Genomic DNA, 20783 nt, shown 5'->3' on the forward strand with positions numbered 1-20783 from the left:
CTGCAACCAACAGTAGGTTGACATCGCATATTCACAACCTTGATATTTATCTAGTTCCCACGACATCGGACTGGGACAACCAGGCGCTTGCGCAATCCCATTCATGCATACACCTTTGCCCCGCTTACTCATTTTAATATGGCTAGTTATAAGTAAAAATTAACTTTAGTTCAAATATATTGAAAACCTAAAGAGAACCAAGGATTATATAGTGTATTATTTTAATTTATTACACTATATTGGAGTGTCATTAACAATGTAAGTACGCTTTCCGTTAGTTATTTTTATTCTATTCCACTCCACTCGTTTCGACATCTTATTTACTTCCAATAACTACGTGTATTTTTTTTGATTGTTTTTTCTTGCAATGGCTTAAGGTGAAGCGGTGAGGAGTCTCGGTCCTTTAATTGAACATCAGCGTCATCGGCGTCAGGGCCACTGACACCCCGGGGAAAAATTTTGTGGCGCCCATTTAAGGAAATAATAATTGAGTGTTAATTTTTTACTGATTAAAAGAATTTCATTTTTTCTTGAGCATAATTCAGAGCTAACGATATGGACGTATTTTTTTTTCAATTTTTTTTTTCTTAGTTTGGCGCCCCCGCAAGTTTGGCGCCCCCTTTGGGCCGTCGCCCCATCGCGTCCCGGCCGCCACTGTTGGAATTAGATATGAGACCATCCATACCCTTAAAAATTTTACGTTATTTAATAATGCAAAATCTTAGATAAATGAAACAATAAGTATCTTGTTTAATAATGCTAATTTGCTTATTTATTTTTTCTGATTTAAGCAAATATATTTATTACAGTGTGACTGTTCTGTCTATGTCTGTCATCTCTATGTAAATATTTAAAGAAAGTTTTATTTTCTCTCGTTAAAATTAGCAAATCAAAACCACAAGAATTTCACTAACATTAAACGATACAATTAAAACGGATTTGTATCGTCAACATTTTATAATTTTTCAAATTTACAGGTTTCACCAGGCTTGTTAATGTATTGTATATTACGTATTTAAAATTTAGTACAAATAACTCATATATTACTACTACTTTTATACTAATTATTTACTTCAATGCTATACAAACATTTTACAGCACTTAAAAACATTTAAAATTGGCGCCACATAAGCAATAATTTACATTAAAGGGAGGTTTAGAAGTTATTTATGTAGCAACAGTATTTTTATATTATCAAAAAGTATATATTATACACATAATGTATTTTTATAAATAAATATATTAATTATTTTTCTTTTTATTGATAAATATAGTTTACCTTTAAAGAAAAAGTTTTTTGAACGTTACTTCATTATTATCTGTATTCCTCAAGGTTCAAGCGATTTGTTTACGCGAAATTTGTATACAAGAGGCCAATTCATTGATAATTTTATCTATTAAGTAAACATCGAAACAAATTATGAAATTAATAAAAGTATAGTATATTAAATTTGGATCAGCCTTATACGATTATTTTAATAACAATCATTTAACAAACGGGGTGTGTCTTGGTATGATTTGTACGTTAGTTATTCGTGTTTGTGGGTTCAAAGTCATGCCGGTTCTGTGATATATGTTGTGCAAATTTGAACATCACAATACTATATTGAAATAAATAAACCCCAGTAATGGTCTCAACAAGAGGGGTCCGATATAAATTTAGTGAAGGAGAACGTGTCTTATGTTATGAACCTGATCCTACAAAAGCTAAAGTTTTATATGATTCCAAGGTTTGTTTATTTTTATTGTTTTTATAAATTTTAAGTACATTATTTCGATTTTCATACTAGAAAAATACTACTTCTTAACATTATACAGATTTTTTCAAAGCATTCTTTACTTTGTATCTGATATATTTGTTCATTACCTCACACCAGTCCATTTATAGGTTTTAGAAGTCATTGAAAGCAAAGACAAGCGTGGACGGCGTACTGTGGAATACCTAATACATTTCCAGGGTTGGAATTCTTCTTGGGATCGCTGTGTAAGTGAAGATTTTGTCCTGAAAGATACTGAAGAAAACCGGCAGCTCCAGCGAGATCTTGCGGAGAAATCACAACTACAACTGTAATTATTATTTTTATTTAATAAAATTATTAAATGTGTGGAAACTCCATAATATATACATTTTATACATTCAATATTGTACATTATAAAACTTATTTTTCAGAGGAGCATATTTATATAGAAGGGAACGTAAGAAGGGTAATAGTACAAATTCAACCTCTGGACCTACTAAAAGAACAAGACATGGTTTTAGTGATGATGGCTCTTCCAGTAGTACTCAGCCAGATGGTAATGATTAATTAATTTTAAAATAGGGTAGTCATAAAATATTGATCAAATGAATATTCAATTTTTCATACACTGCAAAATAAAACATAGTTAATATTAGTTAGTTATAATATATTTGTGCTTCTCTATTACTACAGAAGGTGAAACAGGAGATACAGACTCTTCGTCTGGTTCTGGGTCTAGTGCACAGCCTAATTCTCCTCCTAACTCCCATACTGGTAGAGCAAGTATAGTACTGCCATCTGCACTCAGGTAGTTCAATTATTTTTTGTAGTCCAAACCATAATTAATATTTAATTGTTTTGAATAATTAAATAAAAGATTGTTGTGTTAGCTTAATATAAAAAAAATGTGGTAAAGTAGTGCCTTCACCATTTTATTGTGTTCCATCCTTGTCAAGGGGAGTGCTAACCGTCTCTCCTTTCAATAGACACAAGTGTTACTGTTTTGAATTTTACATATATACTTAAGCAGTTAGAAAACTTTGATAGCGTGATTCAGACAATATGAATTTAAATAAATATTTAACGTAATAAAATTGTAGTTAACATTCAAAAATGAAATCATGTAATAGCTATTTAATATAGAGAATAATATTATGTATTATTTATAAATTAATATTTGTTTAAAAACCTTTTTACTAAAATTTACAAACAAGCGCCATCTTTCGTTTAGTATAGGTAACTTGAACTGCGAACTGCTGTAAGTAACAGCGCCATCTAGAACTTAGTTCGGAACTTAGTCTTCATTTAAAATAAAGTGGATGTTTTATAATTTGTATCTACTAATGTTTCAAAAATTTTGAACCTATATATTTAGTGTGATTGAAAGATGATTCTAAGCATAGTTAAAAAAAATTGTTTTGTCTAATATATAATAATATCTAAAAAAAACTAACTATAAAATTGAAGAGTTAAAAAAATTATTGATTTCTATGTATATATCTGAATAAATAAATAATCAATCTTTCGTATGCTTTACAAATATGCGGTCGAATTCCAGAGACCGCCTGACTTTCGACTACCACCTGGTAGTAAAACGGGGTCGGCTGTCGCGGCTGCCGGCGGTGCCGTGCGCGGCGCAGATCCTGGAGTCCTTCGTGAAGTGGTTCGCGCGCGCCGGCGCCTGGAACCCGCCACGCGCGCGACACGACCCGCCGCACAAGCCCGACATGCTGGACGTCTCGTGCCGGTACGTGCAGCTAACTACAAGTACAGCACTGCTATGATACTCTGTGCTTGTTGTTATATTCTTTCTATAAGATAAATAATCTTATAATGATATGACTGCTACGAAACCGTCCATGCTCTTTTCAATTCGGGCGGTTTCCTAGCGCTATATGGGCGGCCTATTGAATGTTTGTATCATATGATATATAGTTAGCCCTAAGCTTTTCTGTACTATTTTCCATTTACTTATGTGAAATATAATTTTCATTATTAATTTTATCGTAAGTTTTTTTATAAATTTATAATAATTGCAATGATATTTTCAATAATATAAAATAAAATCCGGGAAACAATCCCAGATAAATTTTCGTAAATCTAAAGAAGACATACAAGGTCGCGTTTATGTCGTTGCTGAACAAAATGTCTATGTAAGTGAGTAGGGCGACACCAGCGCGTATTCGGAGCGTTTTACCGTACAAAACAACTTCAATTAGTATATTTTCAGTAACTTTGCATTTATTTAAAAACTTTATTATAATAAATCGACGTCGACGAGCCGGTTGGGGTGGCTGGTGGAGGCTTGCCTTTCACGCCGAAGGTTGTGGGTTGGATTCCCACCCAGGACAGATATTTGTGTGCATGAACATGTCTGTTTGTCCTGAGTCTGGGTGTAATTATGTATATACACGATTGACTTTTTGAAAAGTTATAATAATTTATATTGATCATTGTTATTTTTTCATGTCACAAGAAAAATAATAATAATCGCACCTTTTTTCTTGAATCTTCTTTTTTTGTGTATTACATAACCCTAAGAAAGCATTGTTATCCCTAAGAAAACCTTGTTATTTGCTAAAGAGGCCGGTATGACGTATTGTCGATTTAGTCGTAAATTAAGTCTGAACAAATTTTAAATTCGACCCGCGCGTCGATTCGCAATATTCTCGATACAATGACACATTCACCCGTTCACTTAGTATGCCTGCTCTGAATATAGAGCACTATTTAACTAAATATTGTTACATAAAAAGTAGTTTGATATCAAATATATGCTTTTTGTGTAAGATTTGGGCCTCGAGTACTCAAAAGAAATTGAAAAAACTAAATCGACTAAGGTTAGGTTATAAACGACTTATGTACACCTTTAGCTGCAAACAAACAGTATTTCATAATAATCTTCAATTTTGGAACGATTTGTATAAAAAAAAGTCGAGATTGCCAAGTGCTAAGAACGCGTTAATCTTAACCGATGATCGTGGGTTCAAACCCGGGTAAGCACCACTGAATTTCATGAGCTTAATTTATGATTATAATTCATCTCGTGCTTTACGATGAAGGAAAACATCGTGAGGAAACCTGCACGTGTATAATTTCACTGAAATTCTTCCACATGTGTATTCCACCAACCCGCACTGGAGCAGCGTGGTGGAATAAGCTCCTAACCTTCTCCTCAAAATGGGAGAGGAGGCCTTTAGCCCAGCAGTGGGACATTTACAGGCTATAACGTTGTATGTATAAACTAATTACGAGCAAAAAATCTTGTTTTTTTTTTTCAGATTAAATTTACTCCGAGAAGTGGCAGATGGATTACGAGTTTACTTTGATTTTATTTTACGGGGTCATTTATTGTACAAACAAGAACTCGACCAATATTATGAAATATGTGGACAGTATATTGATGAGTAAGTTGATTATAGAATACTTTATAGAAAAACTTCATTTTTATTGTAATTTTTGTTATTTTTAATTATTTTCTAAATTCATTCCATAGTCCAATCAATCGAATCAAAGGCTTCGACTCACAAAAGGTCAAGGATAGCTCTAATTTAGTACAGTTTGGTGACCTAATAATATAATGGTCCGAGTTTGAGAGACAGCTTGAGCGACAGCACGCGCCGCCTTCTTTTATGTTTTTATTTACTGACTTATACATTTGTTTAAAAGATAATTTTAACAATGTAACTTCATGAGAATCAATAAAAAATCCTCACAGGCTTTGTCAAAATCCAATCCAAATTAATAGAAAAAATTGATAGTTACAATATTTTTTTTGTGTGAATTATCATGTCTTTTGAAAATATTGTAATGAAAATAAATATACATAAAATGTTGATCATCACCAGACCTGACATAAAAACAGAACCAGAGGACGAAGATCTAGAAGAAGATGAAATGCAAGACGCGTCCCAAGACGAAGCCACAGCAGAGGAAGACATGAAGAGTCCCAAGATACCAGAATACTCACACCTACCTCCCGACCCCGTACACGGCGAGAATGGCAATGGTTTGTGGAATTTATTTAACATGTTACAAAGTTATAATAATAATAATGTCCTCCAGACCGATTTCGGCCACGGCGGCCAATCTCAAGAGAGATTAGCCAACTACGCAGGAGATATTATAGTGCGCAAACACTGGTGCGTTCTTTATTCCCAGGCTCTCATAATCCAATGGGACGGCATTCCGACACGACCGGAAAGAGTTCAGACGCAGTACCAAAGGCTTTACGTACTTTCCGAGCCACGTGTGTACACTCCACTTCAAACTTCCAGACTCCGGACTACAACTGAGAATTTTCTAAGAGAAAAACCCACTAACTTTTTGATCGACCCGACCTGGGAATTAAACCCAGGACATCCGGGTCTGCTGTTACTAGACCAACGATGCAGTCATGTTACAAAGTACATGTGATATTAAGACGTAAAAATAATTCTATATAAAAGCCAGTAATTTAATTTAAGAATAATGGTTTTGACTGTCGTATTTAAATAATTTGGTTCCTTCGTCCTTAGTTTTGACAGTTCTTTATACTCTGTGCCAAAGGCATTAGATATGTGTATAACTCATATACAATCTGCTTATACCCTTTCAATGCTTACTCATCTAGAACCAGCACACGAAAATAACGAGGCAGAAACGGAAAGAGAGAGAGAAACAGAAGCAGACGGAGAGGCGGATGGAGACATGGAAGCAGAGGCTGAGACGGCTGTGGAAGCGGAAGCGGAAGCAGAAGCGGAGGCTGAAGCGGAGGTGGATGCAGAAGAGGAGGAAAAGGCGGACGGAGAGACACGAGCGAGGCGCTCTCCGCGAGCGGCGCCGCGGCACAGCCTGGCGCGGAGGTGCGCTGTGTTGACTTAATTGGCGCTGCAATGCAATACACATTAGTCTAATAAATAACAGCATGTTGGTAAAGCTATAGAGTGCGCCTAAATCTAGCAAGATTTAGGATTCCACCCGTGCGTCCCTTAAACGACTCTCTCCCCTCCCGATTTCAACGGCGTCCTAAGCCGAGGTCCGGCCTCACAGCAGGCACCCTTAAGACGTCCGACTCTCTTTTTCTTTTGAGCCCTTCGTGTGACTCCCAACATCCGGCTGAGTCCATCTCGACCCCCCCCCCCCCGGTGACGCTGTCGAGGCCACTCTGGCCAACAGCAACTAACATTTCGAAAAAAAAAACGACTCTCTCGACACGCGACCTCATTTCTTTGCTTTTTTAAAAAAAAAGTTTGTCAATCATTCTAACTAAAAAAAATCTTTATTATTACAAAGCGCAGTCAAAAAAATTCCGTAGTCCTCTCGTCTCAACAGCGCCGCAGTGACCGATTTAAGAGACGAATAAAAGTATGGGTGACATACGACAGATGTTATTTTTCGCGAAAACTGACTTACTTATTTATGTTCATATATTAATTATGCAATCACTGACTGTAAATCGTTAGTATAACATAAGACAATCTAACAGGTTACGGTCGCACAAATCTGCTGTATCGCAGTCGGAAAACGAGGAGCCGGCTCCCTCCACCTCGACGGGGGAGCAGCGAACGTTCGAAACACTCTCGTCAAGGTAATAATAATAATATCCTGGGACATTATTCACACACGGCCATCTGATCCCAAACTAAGCAGAGCTTGTACTATGAAAAGCAGACAACTGATATACTACATATACTACTTATCTTTTGTAATTACATACTTATATAGATAATTACACCTAGACTCAAACAAACAGGCATTTTCTTGCACACAAATGTCCGTTCCGGGTGGGAATCGAACCCACAACTTTCGGCGCGAAAGGCCGAAAAGAATATCTACCGACCGCGCCGACCGGCTCGTCAAGCTTTTGTTTTATTCTTTTGATAATTTACTTAATGTGAAGCGAGTAATTATCTGACCGGCACGCTCGCGTGCGCAGCGCGGGCAGCAGCGGCTCGTCGCTCGGGGAGCGCTGGGCGCGCCCGCCGCCCGCGCCGCCCGCGCCGCCCGCGCGCAACCCGCTGTCGCAGCTGCTCGACAAGGTACGGCCCGGCCCGGCCCGCCTGGCGCCCGTTCATACTTACACTCAAAAATTATCTCTTACATATACATATTCGATTGAATTAAAATCAAATTTTTAAATTTTATTTCGTTTGTATTTGCAGATTGTTTATCTTTTTTTTTTTAATTTTCATCTATAGATTCATAATTAAATCATAATACTTTACACTTCATGTTAATATTATATAAAATTCAGTAATATTTTGTTTTTTAAGTTAAAAAGCCTGTCGATAATTGGTGTATATTTTGTTACACTAATTTTATGTAAGCAATAAAAAATTGAATTTCTTAATACATAAAGTTGGTTTCCTAATTAATAAAAAAAAAAGTGTATATTTTATCGGTTGAAATGGAGAGACGGCTGATGACTGCAGAAGACGCTATCATAACGTAGTAATACCTCAGTATCGATGGCCACTTTTTAAACATTGTACGCACGTTTTTTTCTAGGTAGCCAAATGGCAAATTGTACCTCGAGAAGATACCGAACACCTACCTTGCAGAGTTTACGGGGCGATCCATCTAGCGAGACTTTTTGGTGAGTTTTTCATAGACTTTTTGATGATATCTCCTTAAACGATTTATAAAATATCTTCTTCTTGTTACAGTGAAACTCCCAGATTTTCTCAATGCGACACAAATGCCTGATTTCAAGTTAAAACTAATTTTGAAACATATAGATATGTTTGTACAGTGAGTATATACGATTTTTATGTTTTTTCATCCTCTTAATTAACAGTTATTGCCTATTATTAGTAAGTAACAGCCTGTGAATGTCCCACTGCTGGGCCTCCTCTATTGTTTTGAGTCCACCACGCTACTCCAATGCGGATAAGTGGAATACACACGTGGCAGGCAGTGAAATAATACATATGCAGGTTTCCTCACGATGCTTTCCTTCACCGTCAAACACGAGATGAATTATAAACACAGATGAAATTTCAGTAGTTCACGCGTTCTAACCACTGGGCCATCTCGGTGTGTGAAAAAAGTGTCGCCTCATATACATTACACATTAGAAATAATTCCATTAAATTACCATAGTTTAAAGATTTTATATGAAAGCACTTACAAATATAAATTTTACAGTTTTATCTTTTGTAAATTTATTTTGATACAATTTATTTTTATAAGAATCAGAATCTAAATTTGTTTCATAGATATTTTATATATGAAAACTAACTTTTGTATATATACATTTTTAGGTACTTAGATGAACATAGCGAGTGGTTTGGAGAGATGTACTACGTAACAGACGGTGTATCGCGATCTCACTGAGAGTTTATACACAATGTTGAAACAAGCAACGATGTTAGTGAAAATTGTTAAACCTTCAGAGATTATGGAGAGAATAAACAGAGCTTTAATTACAAATCGGCTTAGAACGATTAAACGTCAGTACAATCGACTTCAGTCCTATTATATTGTTAAATATTCTAACATCACTTGGAATATTCCAACAGGATTATACGTGTAATTTTACCAGTACTTGAACTTGATATAAAAACCCCAATTTTCCATTTTCCCATCATACTCCCTTAAAATTTGTTTCTGTAATTCGACAATTTGTTAAAAAACATAATTAATCGTAAGTGCCACATTGTAAGCCTTAACGTAAATTATCGTTTAAATAATTAAATTTTAAATGACGTTATTTAAATAACAAAGAGGATTTCTACCTCAAAAAGCAATACTTAATGTATCTTGTGAATGTGTTTGTATAATAACATTTGTTACTTTAATTCGTCTTAAGATTTTAGATTTTTCTACGAGTAAATCGTCATGTTTTTAGTTATCTAAGGATCTCATTCAAAGCCCGCTTATTTTTATAAAAAATCAAAATAAAGAAATGTGATCGAAATTGTCTTTTTATCAATGATATTTTGAAAACTCCTTAACTTTGCTTTGGAAATGCTTTCAGCCAACGCTGGCCCTGCCCTTGATCAGGTTAGACTGGTTAGATCAAGATAATCTAACAGCACCCTTTGGTCGACGCTTTCACTTTAATTGCATTTTAGTTAATGTTATATAACTAAGAATTAACACATTTATAAAATTCAAACTATGCTTATTTCCTTTGGAATTGTTTTCGTTTTTTTTCATTACATTAAGGACAAAGTATGAATTTTACAATAGATGAAAAAAAAAAAACAATGTAGACAAACAATTTATTATTTGAAAGTGTCATTGTTTACATTGAAATATTATTGTATTCATTGGGTATTATTTAACCTGTATAAGAATTTTTTTTGACCTCAATTTACGAGACACTAATAACTTATAACAGTTAAATAACATAACTTTTGTTTTAAACCAAAGCACAATCAACAATTTTTATCCCTACTTTTTTGTTTTGCCTGACATTGAATAATTTTTTATAAAATAATATCAATTTTTTGTTGACTTTTTAATTAAAAAAATGTAATAGTAATGAGTCATATATTTGAATCAGGTTGAATAAATAAAAAATTAAAATTAGATTAGGTATTTGATGAATAATTAAATTGCACAAATTATGCAAAAATAGTGTGAACATATTATACTTATTCTATTTCTTCAGTCACATTCAACATTCAATTACAAAACAAAAAGCTACAATATGATCATTTTGAAATTTGATAAAAACATTTTAACTTATAATTTGGTTTAATAACTTTCTGTGGTGACAATTCGCACAATTGACAAGGTATTGTTAAAATAGTATCGTGGTTCGCTTCACCGCCGGAGCGCTAGTCTTGCTCCAACCGATGCACGACGCGGCGGTAGTCTGCCTCCAGCGCCAGGTAGTGTGCGGAGAGGCGCGCTTGCGTCTCGGCGAGGCCGCTTGAGTTCAGCGTAGCGGCATATTCCTCCGGCTTTAAGACTTTTTCTAGTTTCTTCATGTCTAATTTTTTTTTCTATAACAAAAGTATATGCTATTTCAATACGATTTATTCAGTGGAGAAAGATAAAGGACAATTCTAATAAAAATTTTATAAATAAAAAATACTGAATAAATTCTTACTTGAAATGGGGCGTTGAGCCTATTTTTAACATCTAATCTATAATTTAAGTAAGCAGTTTTGTCTGACAAGTTAGTGTTTTTCAAACGGAGTATTTCGTAAATGCGTCTAGCTTGTTTTTTGTTTATTTTATATTTGCTGCGTGCTTGTTTTGCCATTTCCTCAGAAAAACTAAAAAATATAAAATAATTATTTCATGACAAATATTACTATATAATATCATAAGTCTGAATATATATTATGAAACCGACCCCTGATGTAACTTTGAAGGATGGAATGCTGGAAGAGATTCACAATATTTTGAGTCTACATAGTCTCTTATTCTCTGGAAGTCTTTAGAGGGATCTTCTACTGTTATATCGACCACCTCTGGTTGAATTACAAAGTGTGAATAGATGGCCTGCAAAAGTTTAACATTTATTTCAGACACTTAATATTTTTGTACATTAATAAGTCGTAACAGTAGAGTGCAAATAATAACGAACGAAGTACCTGCAGCAAATGCGCGCAAATGCCCATTTTCCTAAAAGGTGGCAAGGTGAGCACCTGCGAGACGCGCGGGCGGTTGTGCTGCGGGTACGCGTAGTAGCGGTACACCGTGGCGTACGCTGCCGTCGCATACCGCGTGCTACCTTCGCTACTGCGATACTTCTCGAATCTGTCAAGCCCAAATGAATTTAAAACTTATCTGACATCTTGTTTTAAGCACTCAAGTATCAAGATTTGTAAGTCATTTCAAAAGCCAAGAGGTTTTATTGGCACTGAAGAGTTTCTCATTTATATTAGAGAGAAATAATTTTAAGGAGAAATTATAAATATTTAGAGTAAAATATGGCAATTGGCAAATTATTTTTATATTATGCATGAGTTAAAACTTACACTGTAAAGAAAGTCCAAAGGTCATCATCTACATCAATGAAGGAGGCGGCATCGATATACCATAGCAAAAATGTCTGCAGTCTTTCATGATAACCTAAAAACCCTGGTGTAGATGTCTCACAATAATAAATCTCAAATGTTCTTGATTCTCCACCATCATCTAAAAAGCATAAATGTAAAAGTGAGTTTGTTTGTGATGACACTTTCACATTTTAACTACTTAACTGATTATCATTAAATTATACACCTGATTTATACACATTGCCAAAGGTATTTTAAAGGACATAACCACTATAAACTAACATCTTCCCTTCATAGAATTATTATGATACATGTCATTTTATGTATTTATCTTAAATGAACATCAATGCTTATTAATTCTATATCTTTTCAAGTTACATTGATACTTACATGGTGTGGTTGTAAATGAGTGAATTAGTTCTCCTTGTGGAGTAAACAATTTATCCTTCTCCAAAAAAGAAACAAAGACATCTAAATTGGTGACATATCCAGGTGCCAATACATTCTTTAACGCACCTTCCACATCATCTGCTTTAAGACCTCCTGACTTCTTTGGGTCTATCTGCACATTGGAATTATAAACATAGTGACTTAGTTTGTATTACAAAAATAATTAACAATGTATATCTATAAATAACATATTAATTTCATAATAAAAAAACCCTATGAAAAGATTGATTAAGATTGCTTAAATACAGTAATTACAATATATATACACAAATCTTTAGGACAAAATTTATAGTATCTTTAATCAGTTCAAATGTTATTTTTGTCAATCTATGACTTTAATAGTCTTATTAATAATAATTACAAATAATTCTTTAATTTATAATTCAAGTAAATGAAGCACAAAACAAGTTACCAAAATGTTTTAATTATGCCTAACTCTTTAAAAAATGTTTTCTATATAAAGTTACATGATAAGGTTTTTGCTGTAAAAAATATTCACCAACCCGCACTGAAGCAGCATGGCAGTATGAGGTAAATCCCTTCTCCTTAAGAGTAGGGGAAACCCTTGCCCAGCAGTGAAAATAAACTTACCATGTCTGAGTAACTTATTCCAAGGTATGTCTTTAGACTTCCTGCACTATAGTACAGTTTTATTTTTAAGTCAGTGTACCCAAAAATGTTTTCATTTTCACCAAAAACTTGATGACACATTTCAGGACCAAAACTTGTATCGTCATTTTCTATATCTGCTGCCGATCTGACTGTAAAAGAGAACACTTTGAGCAAAACTTCATTATTTATCATATATATAATAGATACAAGGTTAACTTACCTAACTTCATTTCTAATACTTCATTACCATCAACGACCAAATGCTCTAAAACATCTGCCATTGTTGTAAAGTTTAAGTTTTAGCCTTAAAATAAATAAAATAATCAACGAGTTTAGCTTATGAGTAAAAATCGCTAACGAAGTTTTTCATTACAAATCAACTTCCCGCGCAAAATACCGTCAAATTTCGGCACAATATGCCTTTGTTAGTCGTAAGTATTATAAGGTATACTTGATAGTTTCATGTAGTCATATTAAATATTAAATTTAAGACAATTACAGTCTTGAAATATCAATACTATTATAATTTAAAACCGAGAATGACGAAGTTTGTTAAAAATACCTTCTCCTCGCACTATAATTTGTAAATCTCAATAACAATTGACAAATGACAAGTTATTAATATTTGATCAGGTTTAGAAATTCATTATTACGAATTGGCATTTTGTAGTTTTTTTTATTTTGAATTTTTCATTCCTTTTAGTTATTATATATTGCTTAAACAAATAAATCAGTCAAGGTAATTTTAAACTATCGAAATACATAAAAAATATTAAAAATATAACGAATGTAAATATCCAATTGATATTAATTACAACATCTGTTAAAAATAATAATGAAATGGTTAGAAACATTTTAATTAATAGTTAGGGGCATTTAATTTGAATTGATATAAAAGTAAATTGAAGACAATTTTGTAAAATTTAGATATTGTACAATTCATGATTCTTCTTTAATCTGTCAACACACGGCCATTATGTGACGTCATTATGGCCTGGTTGGGTTAGGTTTGCTTGGAAATTTTTGTTAAAAGTCTTGTATTTTAGTGTATTATATGTTGTGCTACTTATTTTAGATTAGTAATACAAATACCTCATTCAGTAGCAGTAATTCTGGTGCCAAGAAGTGATTATTTCGGCGACATTTTGTGGCGAAAATGAATCGCCATGAAGGTGGGTAATGATAATCAAAAATTTGTGCGATGCTTTTGTCACCACAATTTTCTTCGCTAAAATTATAAACAGTTACCAATTAGGATCACAATATTTTTTCATATGTAATCGTGTTCATTTTAAGCACGAGAAGTAACAAACGCTGATTAATTTTGTATTACAATTACAGGAGTCAGCTGTGATTCTTGTTTGAAAAATAACTTTAGAGGACGACGATACAAATGTTTGATATGCATCGATTACGACTTATGTGCCGCTTGTTATGAGTCTGGCGCAACAACAAACCAACATACAACAGAGCATCCCATGCAATGTATTCTTTCCAGAAGTGACTTTGGTAAAATTTAATTTAATACTTAATAAACTTAAGACAATTGGCCTACATTTTTATGTGAGTTATTCATGCTATCCGGTTTAAACAAAATTAAAATAATTTTAGATTTATGAAGATTTAACAATATTTTCACTGGGAGTAATTATTATTGGAGCTTATTTGTTTGTATTTGTAATATTTCAATAATTGAAAGACAGTAATATTTTTAATTGAAAAATATTACTCAACTTACTAATAAACATAGAAATTTGAATAAAAAATTTAGTATATATACTGTTATTCATGCCAAATCAGTCGGTCTGAGCAATTTAAGCCCATGTAAACACATATTCTGACAACCCATATTAGGAATTGGAAGGACAACATTTTTAGTTATTGATTTAATATGTGGAGCTTAATAAATATAGAAATTAAAATGTAAAAAATATATATATATTATTATTTTCCACATCATAAATTCCATATTTTGTTTAAAAAAATAAGAGTATTTTACAAAATTTATCAAGTATTTTTATAAATTCTTATTATTAAATATAAAGTTAAAACGGGGTATTATTATAAATAATGAAGTCTAATGTTAAAACCATGATTAAAATATTCACCTTTTATTACATCGTCAATCCACTTAATCCACATATTTTATAATAAGTAAATTATAACTTGCTATGCTTACTTCTTTTATAAAATTTAAAAAATTGTGGCTATTTTGTATATTTGTTTATTTATTTTTGCAGACTTGTACTATGGTGGAGAAACACTGACCTTGGAACAGCCACAAGCTTACACATGTCCATTTTGCAATCGCATGGGCTTTACAGATGCAGCTCTCATGGAACATGTCACTGCAGAACATGCAGACACTACACTTGCTGTAAGTTGTGTTAACCAACTAAAACATTTCAAGATCTATTTTCTTATTTCTTATATTTACAGTAACAGCCTGTTAATGTCCCACTGCTGGGCTAAGGCCTCCTCTCCCTTTTTGAGAAGAAGGTTTAGAGCTAATATTTATTTAAAGTAAATTATTTTAAGATGTAGTTGCGAAAGACAAAATATGCAAAAATCTGACTTTTGTGTTTTTGTCAAAATATTGACTTAGATACCATCTATAAGACTTATTTTCTTTATGTATGATTTAAATCGCCTGAAATAATAAACGTTGTTAAATTGTAGGTAGTGTGTCCAGTGTGTGCATCTATGCCTGGTGGAGAACCAAATTTTGTGACTGATGACTTTGCAGGCCACCTAACACTTGAACACCGAACTGGACCTCGGGATCTTATATCTTTTCTGATATCCTTTTCAAAATATAAAATATTTTATAAAATCTGTGCAAAAACGTTAATGATATTATTATTATTGATATTAATATTCCTCTGCTGCTCGGGCTACATACAAGCCTGCCTAGGTAGATCACACCTAAATATACACAATTAGTTATTTTACTTTTACAATTGGACCTCCATATTGCTGTTATAGAAATTAGTTGTCCAGATTAATTAAATGCACAAAAGATGTGACAACTTAGGTCCCATTGTTAGCAGGGCATTGAGAACATGAGTAATATAAGAAGATAGCAGACCAAAGGACCAGACTTATTAGGGGACCCTGTGCAATCACCCTTCTTCCATTACTATTTGCTAATAGCTGTGCTATGTTATGTACTACAAATCTTGTTTTTTTTTTCTTTTATATACTACACTGTTCCTATATCTACGGTTTTTTTACTTTCAAAATTCTGGTAACAATTTCACCAACATTCCATCATCACAAACCATCATTTTTTCGCATCAATCCAAAGTTGTTTGCTTGTTCCTCCTATGGTTGTAATATATTATACTAGGTATACCGCTTTTATTATAATATGATTCCTTAACCATACCATACGACGAGCCAAGTGGCATCCGACACGGTGGCGTGCGTCGTATGCCGCCCTCAGGCCGCGGCGTGAGTCGCGCGCGTCGTACCAACATGCAATTCAGGTACTAATATTTCTGACCCGACAACTATATTCGATTCTCTAAGACATTCTTTGTGACCAGGAATATAATGATTTATTTATTTATCAAGGATGTCCAACAATAAATCGTATAAAATAACATTCGATTTAATTTTGAGATTCATTATGGTTTGTCTACAGCGCGCAATATATAATTTAATTGCATTCCAGTGCTTGTTGGAACATATATATTACTATGCGTGTGTCTCATTCATGGTATGTAACTCAAAGCATGTGTGTGTCGCTACATGTCGTTTAGCACGAGCGGCGGCATCTCGTCGCTGTCGCCGTCGTCGCGCGACGCGGTCGTCGACCCCATAGCGGAGCTGCTGTCGCAGCTGTCAGGCGTGCGGCGCGGCGCGCAACCCGGCACGCCGAGCCAGCTGCAGCAGCTGCAGATGCAGCTACAGCTCGAGCGGCAGCAGGCCACTGTGAGTGTGTTCGTACATCGCCCCGCCGAGCCAGCAATAACAAAACAATCATCATTATAAACTATTTGAAGGCGGCCCGACAACAGTTGGAACGGCTTCCCCGGCGGCCAGCAGCGGCGTCTTCGAGCTGCGCCAGTGCTCCTCCGCCTGCACCCCAGCCCGCAGCTCACCCGCCTCCGCAGCCTGAAGCTGCCGATTCGCAGTTCCTTCTTGCCGGATTCCTCGGTGACTACTTTAAATTTTATTTTTGCCTTGCGTTTTATTTTTCGAATGACCTAGCTAGCTATAATAAGAAGCTAATAAGAAGCTAAGAAAGATAAACAAATTTTCTCAAAATTAGAGTAGTAGCAAGCAGTAACAGCCTGTAAATGGTCCATTGCAGCCCAACAATGGAATAAGAGAGAAAGGGTTGTAGCTTATTCCACCACTACTTATTACGATTTTTGTTAAAAATATCAATATTACCGTAAAATTTATTATAATTATCACATGCTCTTATCAGAAAGCGATTTTTAACATAGTTCGTTTACAAAATGTGGACATTTGTATTTGAGTTTAGTAAATAGGTTGACACGACCAAATTATTTACAATTTTATAAAGAAAAACTTGATCTTTGTATTCCCTACGCTTCTCATGTGACAAAATTATTAAGTTCATCAACAGAAGTGGATCCAAAGTAAGCACATGAAATTCAACCACTGAATAGTGGTGATTGACAAACACAGGCGTGTTTGAACCTGCTATCATCAGTTAAGATTTTGGCGTCCTAACCGCTTGTTTATATTATATTTAGAATTTATTCAAACGAACTTGCACTAACATCTTCTGCGTTATGCAGGTGCTACGAACGGAACAGACCCCGCGGAGACGGAGTCTCGCGCGACGCTCCTGCGAGGGCTGATGCTGTCGTCGCTGGGTCGAGTGGCCCCCGCTCCGCCGCCCCCCGCGCCGCGCGCGCCCGCTCCCGCGCCCGCCCCCGCCCCCGCGCCTGCGCCGTGCGAAGCCGACGCGCGTCGCGCGCCGCCGCCCGCGCAACCCCCGCCGCGAGCCAAGCCACAGCCGCGCACCAAGGTACCCGCGCCGCCCGACCCGCCCGCCGTGCCCACACGCCCGCGCCCCGTCTGACCGCCGCCGGTGTTGCAGGAGGCGGTGGCCGCGGGGGCGGCGGCGCGCGCGCTGCCCGAGCGCAGGTAGGAGCGCGCCCCCGCGCCCCGCCGCGATCGCCCGCCGCCTCCCAAGCGAAACGCTGCACCGCGTACGGACCTCGGTAGATGAAACTATTTAATGTTCGTTCGTTAGGCATTACGGTAGTCTATGTATTATTATTTATCTCGGCGCGCCGACGGATCCGAACGAACCGGTCGACTCGCGTTCGCGCTCGGGTGGTGAAGTTCGCGGCCGTCGATGTTAGTGAGTATCCGTTGTAAATATGGAGTTGCAGGCACGTCGCACGTCACGTTCGGACCGGTGACGTCCGTTAACCGGTTTTACTACGTTGTTTTTCGCTAACACTTATTAGTGGATGCTTATGTTTGTTTTGTTGGCTTTCGAAATATCAGTGTGATTTCCTTTATTATAGAGAATACTTAATAGTTATGGAATGTTTTAATCGATTTAAACTACACATAAGATGAAAACAAGATCAGAGAACGACTGTTAGTTATAATAAATGTGTAAGAGAGGAGTCTACCATTGTAACCCACTGTATTCGATATTAGCTCGAAAGAGAGAGACAAAAAGCAGTATTGATTGAGAGTAATTTTTTATGAGATTATGTTTTGTTGTCAAATATTTATATTTAGAGTAAATAGATACATGTATTTTTATAAAAGCAACTACTAACACTATGCTTTATATATTTATTATTAGGGCTCCTCTCCATCATCTTATTCTTTAGTAAATCAAATGAAAAGCTACTTACACTAAAAATTGTCACTAGCTATTCAAAAGTGCTTATTAGTTTGATCATTATACTCCAACATTACAAAATGTTTGTATGTACCCTAATTAAATTCTATAATATTAGTGGTGGTATTTTATTTTGCGTTCTCCTAATTGATACCCAATGCCAAACTGCATATAAAAAGCAAATGCACAGAGCATATCGCATACGTTTCTATAATAAAAGGAAAGAGGAAAAATACCGTAAATATGTAAGTTTCTGCTTATGAACTTAATTTATAGTTTAACGGAAATAACGACATTTTCGATTATAGAAATTTCTTGAATATTTAGGCTAGCATGTTTCCTTTTCGTTCAGAAATCATACTTTAAATGAATAATATATTTGTAATAACAATCAGAATTTGTGTGAAAAAGTTGCATACTATGTCGCTAATATATCTATCACCCCCTATTCTTCGGCCTCCCTACATTTTCGCGTTTAAATTAAGATACGTTTCTTAAACCTTTATCGTTATTGAAACCAAGCAGGAATTTAGTCTTGGAGCTGTGTATATAATTCAGTTGTAATCTGTTATAAAATAATAAACTTGTCATATCTTTAGAATTGTTTTATTGTAATATTCAAAAATCATGATAACAATTGTGCGCAAACGCAATTTTGAAACGACACAACATATTTTTTTTATATTAAATATTCATTATTATTTCGCTGTTAATAGTTATTTAGAATTTTTGTAAATATTGATTAAACAATTTTATCAGATTATCAGTAGAAATTAAATATCATATAATAGTAATATAATATTAATATTACCTCAGAAGTAATAGCTAGTTAAGCACAAGGGTATTAAACTTACACTGATTTTGTAGCATTTATATATGTAGAAACACATGTGTTGACCTTTTTGGCTCTGTAATTGTAAACAATTTCTAAACGTAACTGACAGGAATAATGGACATGTATTGATAAAACCCTAAACAAAACGTTATCGTGAATTCAAATTTAAAAAGTGTACCCAGTGTTTGCTTACGTATACGTAGCCTTACTAATTAAATTATAAATGTCGTTTTGACAAATGATAACCATATTGTTCGCAGTGACCTGACCATTCGTTGAGCAGGACTACCCTAAGAAAATTGTCCCTGGAAAATAAATGTATAGTTTCAGAATTTATTAATTATTATTACTAATTATGAAACATTTTAGCTATATTTTTGTGTAATAATTTGTAGTGTGCAATACATATTGTAATTATTGTGTATAGTAAATAGAAATTGTTTTATACTCCGATACCGACATACCCAGTTATTACGCATACCATTAAAGAAAACATTTATAAATGGCGGAAGTGCAGTTAGTATGGATAGACAAAAAAAATATGTTCGATTTCGATTTATATTAAATTAAATATAACATTATCTATATAAAATAATTACTACGGTATTGTGTCGTATAATGTAATAAACATTATCTTGTATAAGAACTAATTGGACAGTTGAATATAATTAACTAATTCAATTAAATATACATATTTCTTAAAATTGAAACAAAAATAGTCAAATTTAAAGAAGTCGCCCCTCCCCCAATCCCTACCCGACGTAAAGCTGCCCACAACACAGGCCGCGTTTAAGCACTACGGCAATGGAGTATGGACAACACTTGGTGGTTTCCCTCCAAATTTGGGGGGAATCATGATATTCAGGGATTTATTTAAGTGGTATATTATCCAAGATTTTTTTTTTTAAAAAACGTACGACTATACAATTTATATTAAGCTTCGAACGCAACCAACAAACTAAAACAAATATAAACTCCAAGCGTGGCTATAACATAAATATAAAAAAAAACTATAATATATTGAGATTGAATAATAGCTCAACTGTCAGCGTGCTTGTAGAACACGCGGCTTCGATTTTTGGTCACTGAATGAAAAATAAAAATCGTTTAATTTCATTGTTATCGTCATTAACATTATTAGGTCATTAATTAATGTATGTAAATCTGTAAAAAGCACCCGCATAAATACAACAGCTATTTTATACTACAGACAAAATATCTGTTGTACTATTAGCTATTTTATAATACATTCAAATATTTTTAATTTGTATTTTCAAATTACCTCTTAAACCGAGTGTACAGCAATCTTGATAGTTTTTCTATTATTTAATTTATTGTTATTTTTATAAATATTGTAAATT

The 20783-nt window shown here is 34.6% G+C and overlaps 3 protein-coding genes and 1 non-coding gene across 6 annotated transcripts; 2 read left to right on the forward strand and 2 right to left on the reverse strand.

Annotated features, from left to right (window-relative positions):
- Window positions 1-1372: 1372 nt before the first annotated feature.
- On the forward strand, window positions 1373-9726 carry LOC126776342 (protein male-specific lethal-3). Its single transcript, XM_050498798.1, has 13 exons — window positions 1373-1730; window positions 1889-2067; window positions 2171-2295; window positions 2433-2547; window positions 3298-3486; window positions 5021-5146; window positions 5588-5748; window positions 6352-6583; window positions 7207-7308; window positions 7657-7759; window positions 8229-8316; window positions 8387-8471; window positions 8984-9726. Exons 1-13 carry the CDS (start codon window positions 1629-1631, stop codon window positions 9054-9056), a joined length of 1680 nt encoding a protein of 559 aa, XP_050354755.1. The 5' UTR covers window positions 1373-1628; the 3' UTR covers window positions 9057-9726.
- Window positions 2639-2729, reverse strand: LOC126776636 (U6atac minor spliceosomal RNA). The gene has a single exon (XR_007669968.1). It is a non-coding gene; the product is annotated as a U6atac minor spliceosomal RNA (small nuclear RNA).
- A 203-nt stretch (window positions 9727-9929) lies between the features above and the next one.
- LOC126776367 (histone acetyltransferase type B catalytic subunit) lies at window positions 9930-13322 on the reverse strand. Of its 2 annotated transcripts, XM_050498833.1 has the most exons (9): window positions 13305-13321; window positions 12963-13046; window positions 12722-12891; window positions 12071-12242; window positions 11660-11819; window positions 11273-11438; window positions 11032-11180; window positions 10783-10951; window positions 9930-10675 (listed from the first exon to the last, which is right to left on the reverse strand). In XM_050498833.1, exons 2-9 carry the CDS (start codon window positions 13021-13023, stop codon window positions 10508-10510), a joined length of 1215 nt encoding a protein of 404 aa, XP_050354790.1. In that variant the 5' UTR covers window positions 13024-13046; window positions 13305-13321; the 3' UTR covers window positions 9930-10507. The 2 variants fall into 2 exon arrangements, with proteins under 2 accessions (XP_050354790.1, XP_050354789.1); XM_050498832.1 differs by having other exon boundaries at window positions 12963-13322.
- A 390-nt stretch (window positions 13323-13712) lies between these two features.
- LOC126776369 (E3 ubiquitin-protein ligase Kcmf1) lies at window positions 13713-18704 on the forward strand. Of its 2 annotated transcripts, none has more exons than XM_050498835.1 (8): window positions 13713-13914; window positions 14084-14251; window positions 14983-15119; window positions 15422-15541; window positions 16136-16230; window positions 16498-16678; window positions 16750-16903; window positions 17518-18704. In XM_050498835.1, exons 1-8 carry the CDS (start codon window positions 13899-13901, stop codon window positions 17802-17804), a joined length of 1158 nt encoding a protein of 385 aa, XP_050354792.1. In that variant the 5' UTR covers window positions 13713-13898; the 3' UTR covers window positions 17805-18704. The 2 variants fall into 2 exon arrangements, with proteins under 2 accessions (XP_050354792.1, XP_050354793.1); XM_050498836.1 differs by having other exon boundaries at window positions 16507-16678.
- The last annotated feature ends 2079 nt before the right edge of the window (window positions 18705-20783 follow it).

This window comes from Nymphalis io, chromosome 20 (assembly GCF_905147045.1).
Source record: "Nymphalis io chromosome 20, ilAglIoxx1.1, whole genome shotgun sequence".
Taxonomy (NCBI): domain Eukaryota; kingdom Metazoa; phylum Arthropoda; class Insecta; order Lepidoptera; family Nymphalidae; genus Nymphalis; species Nymphalis io.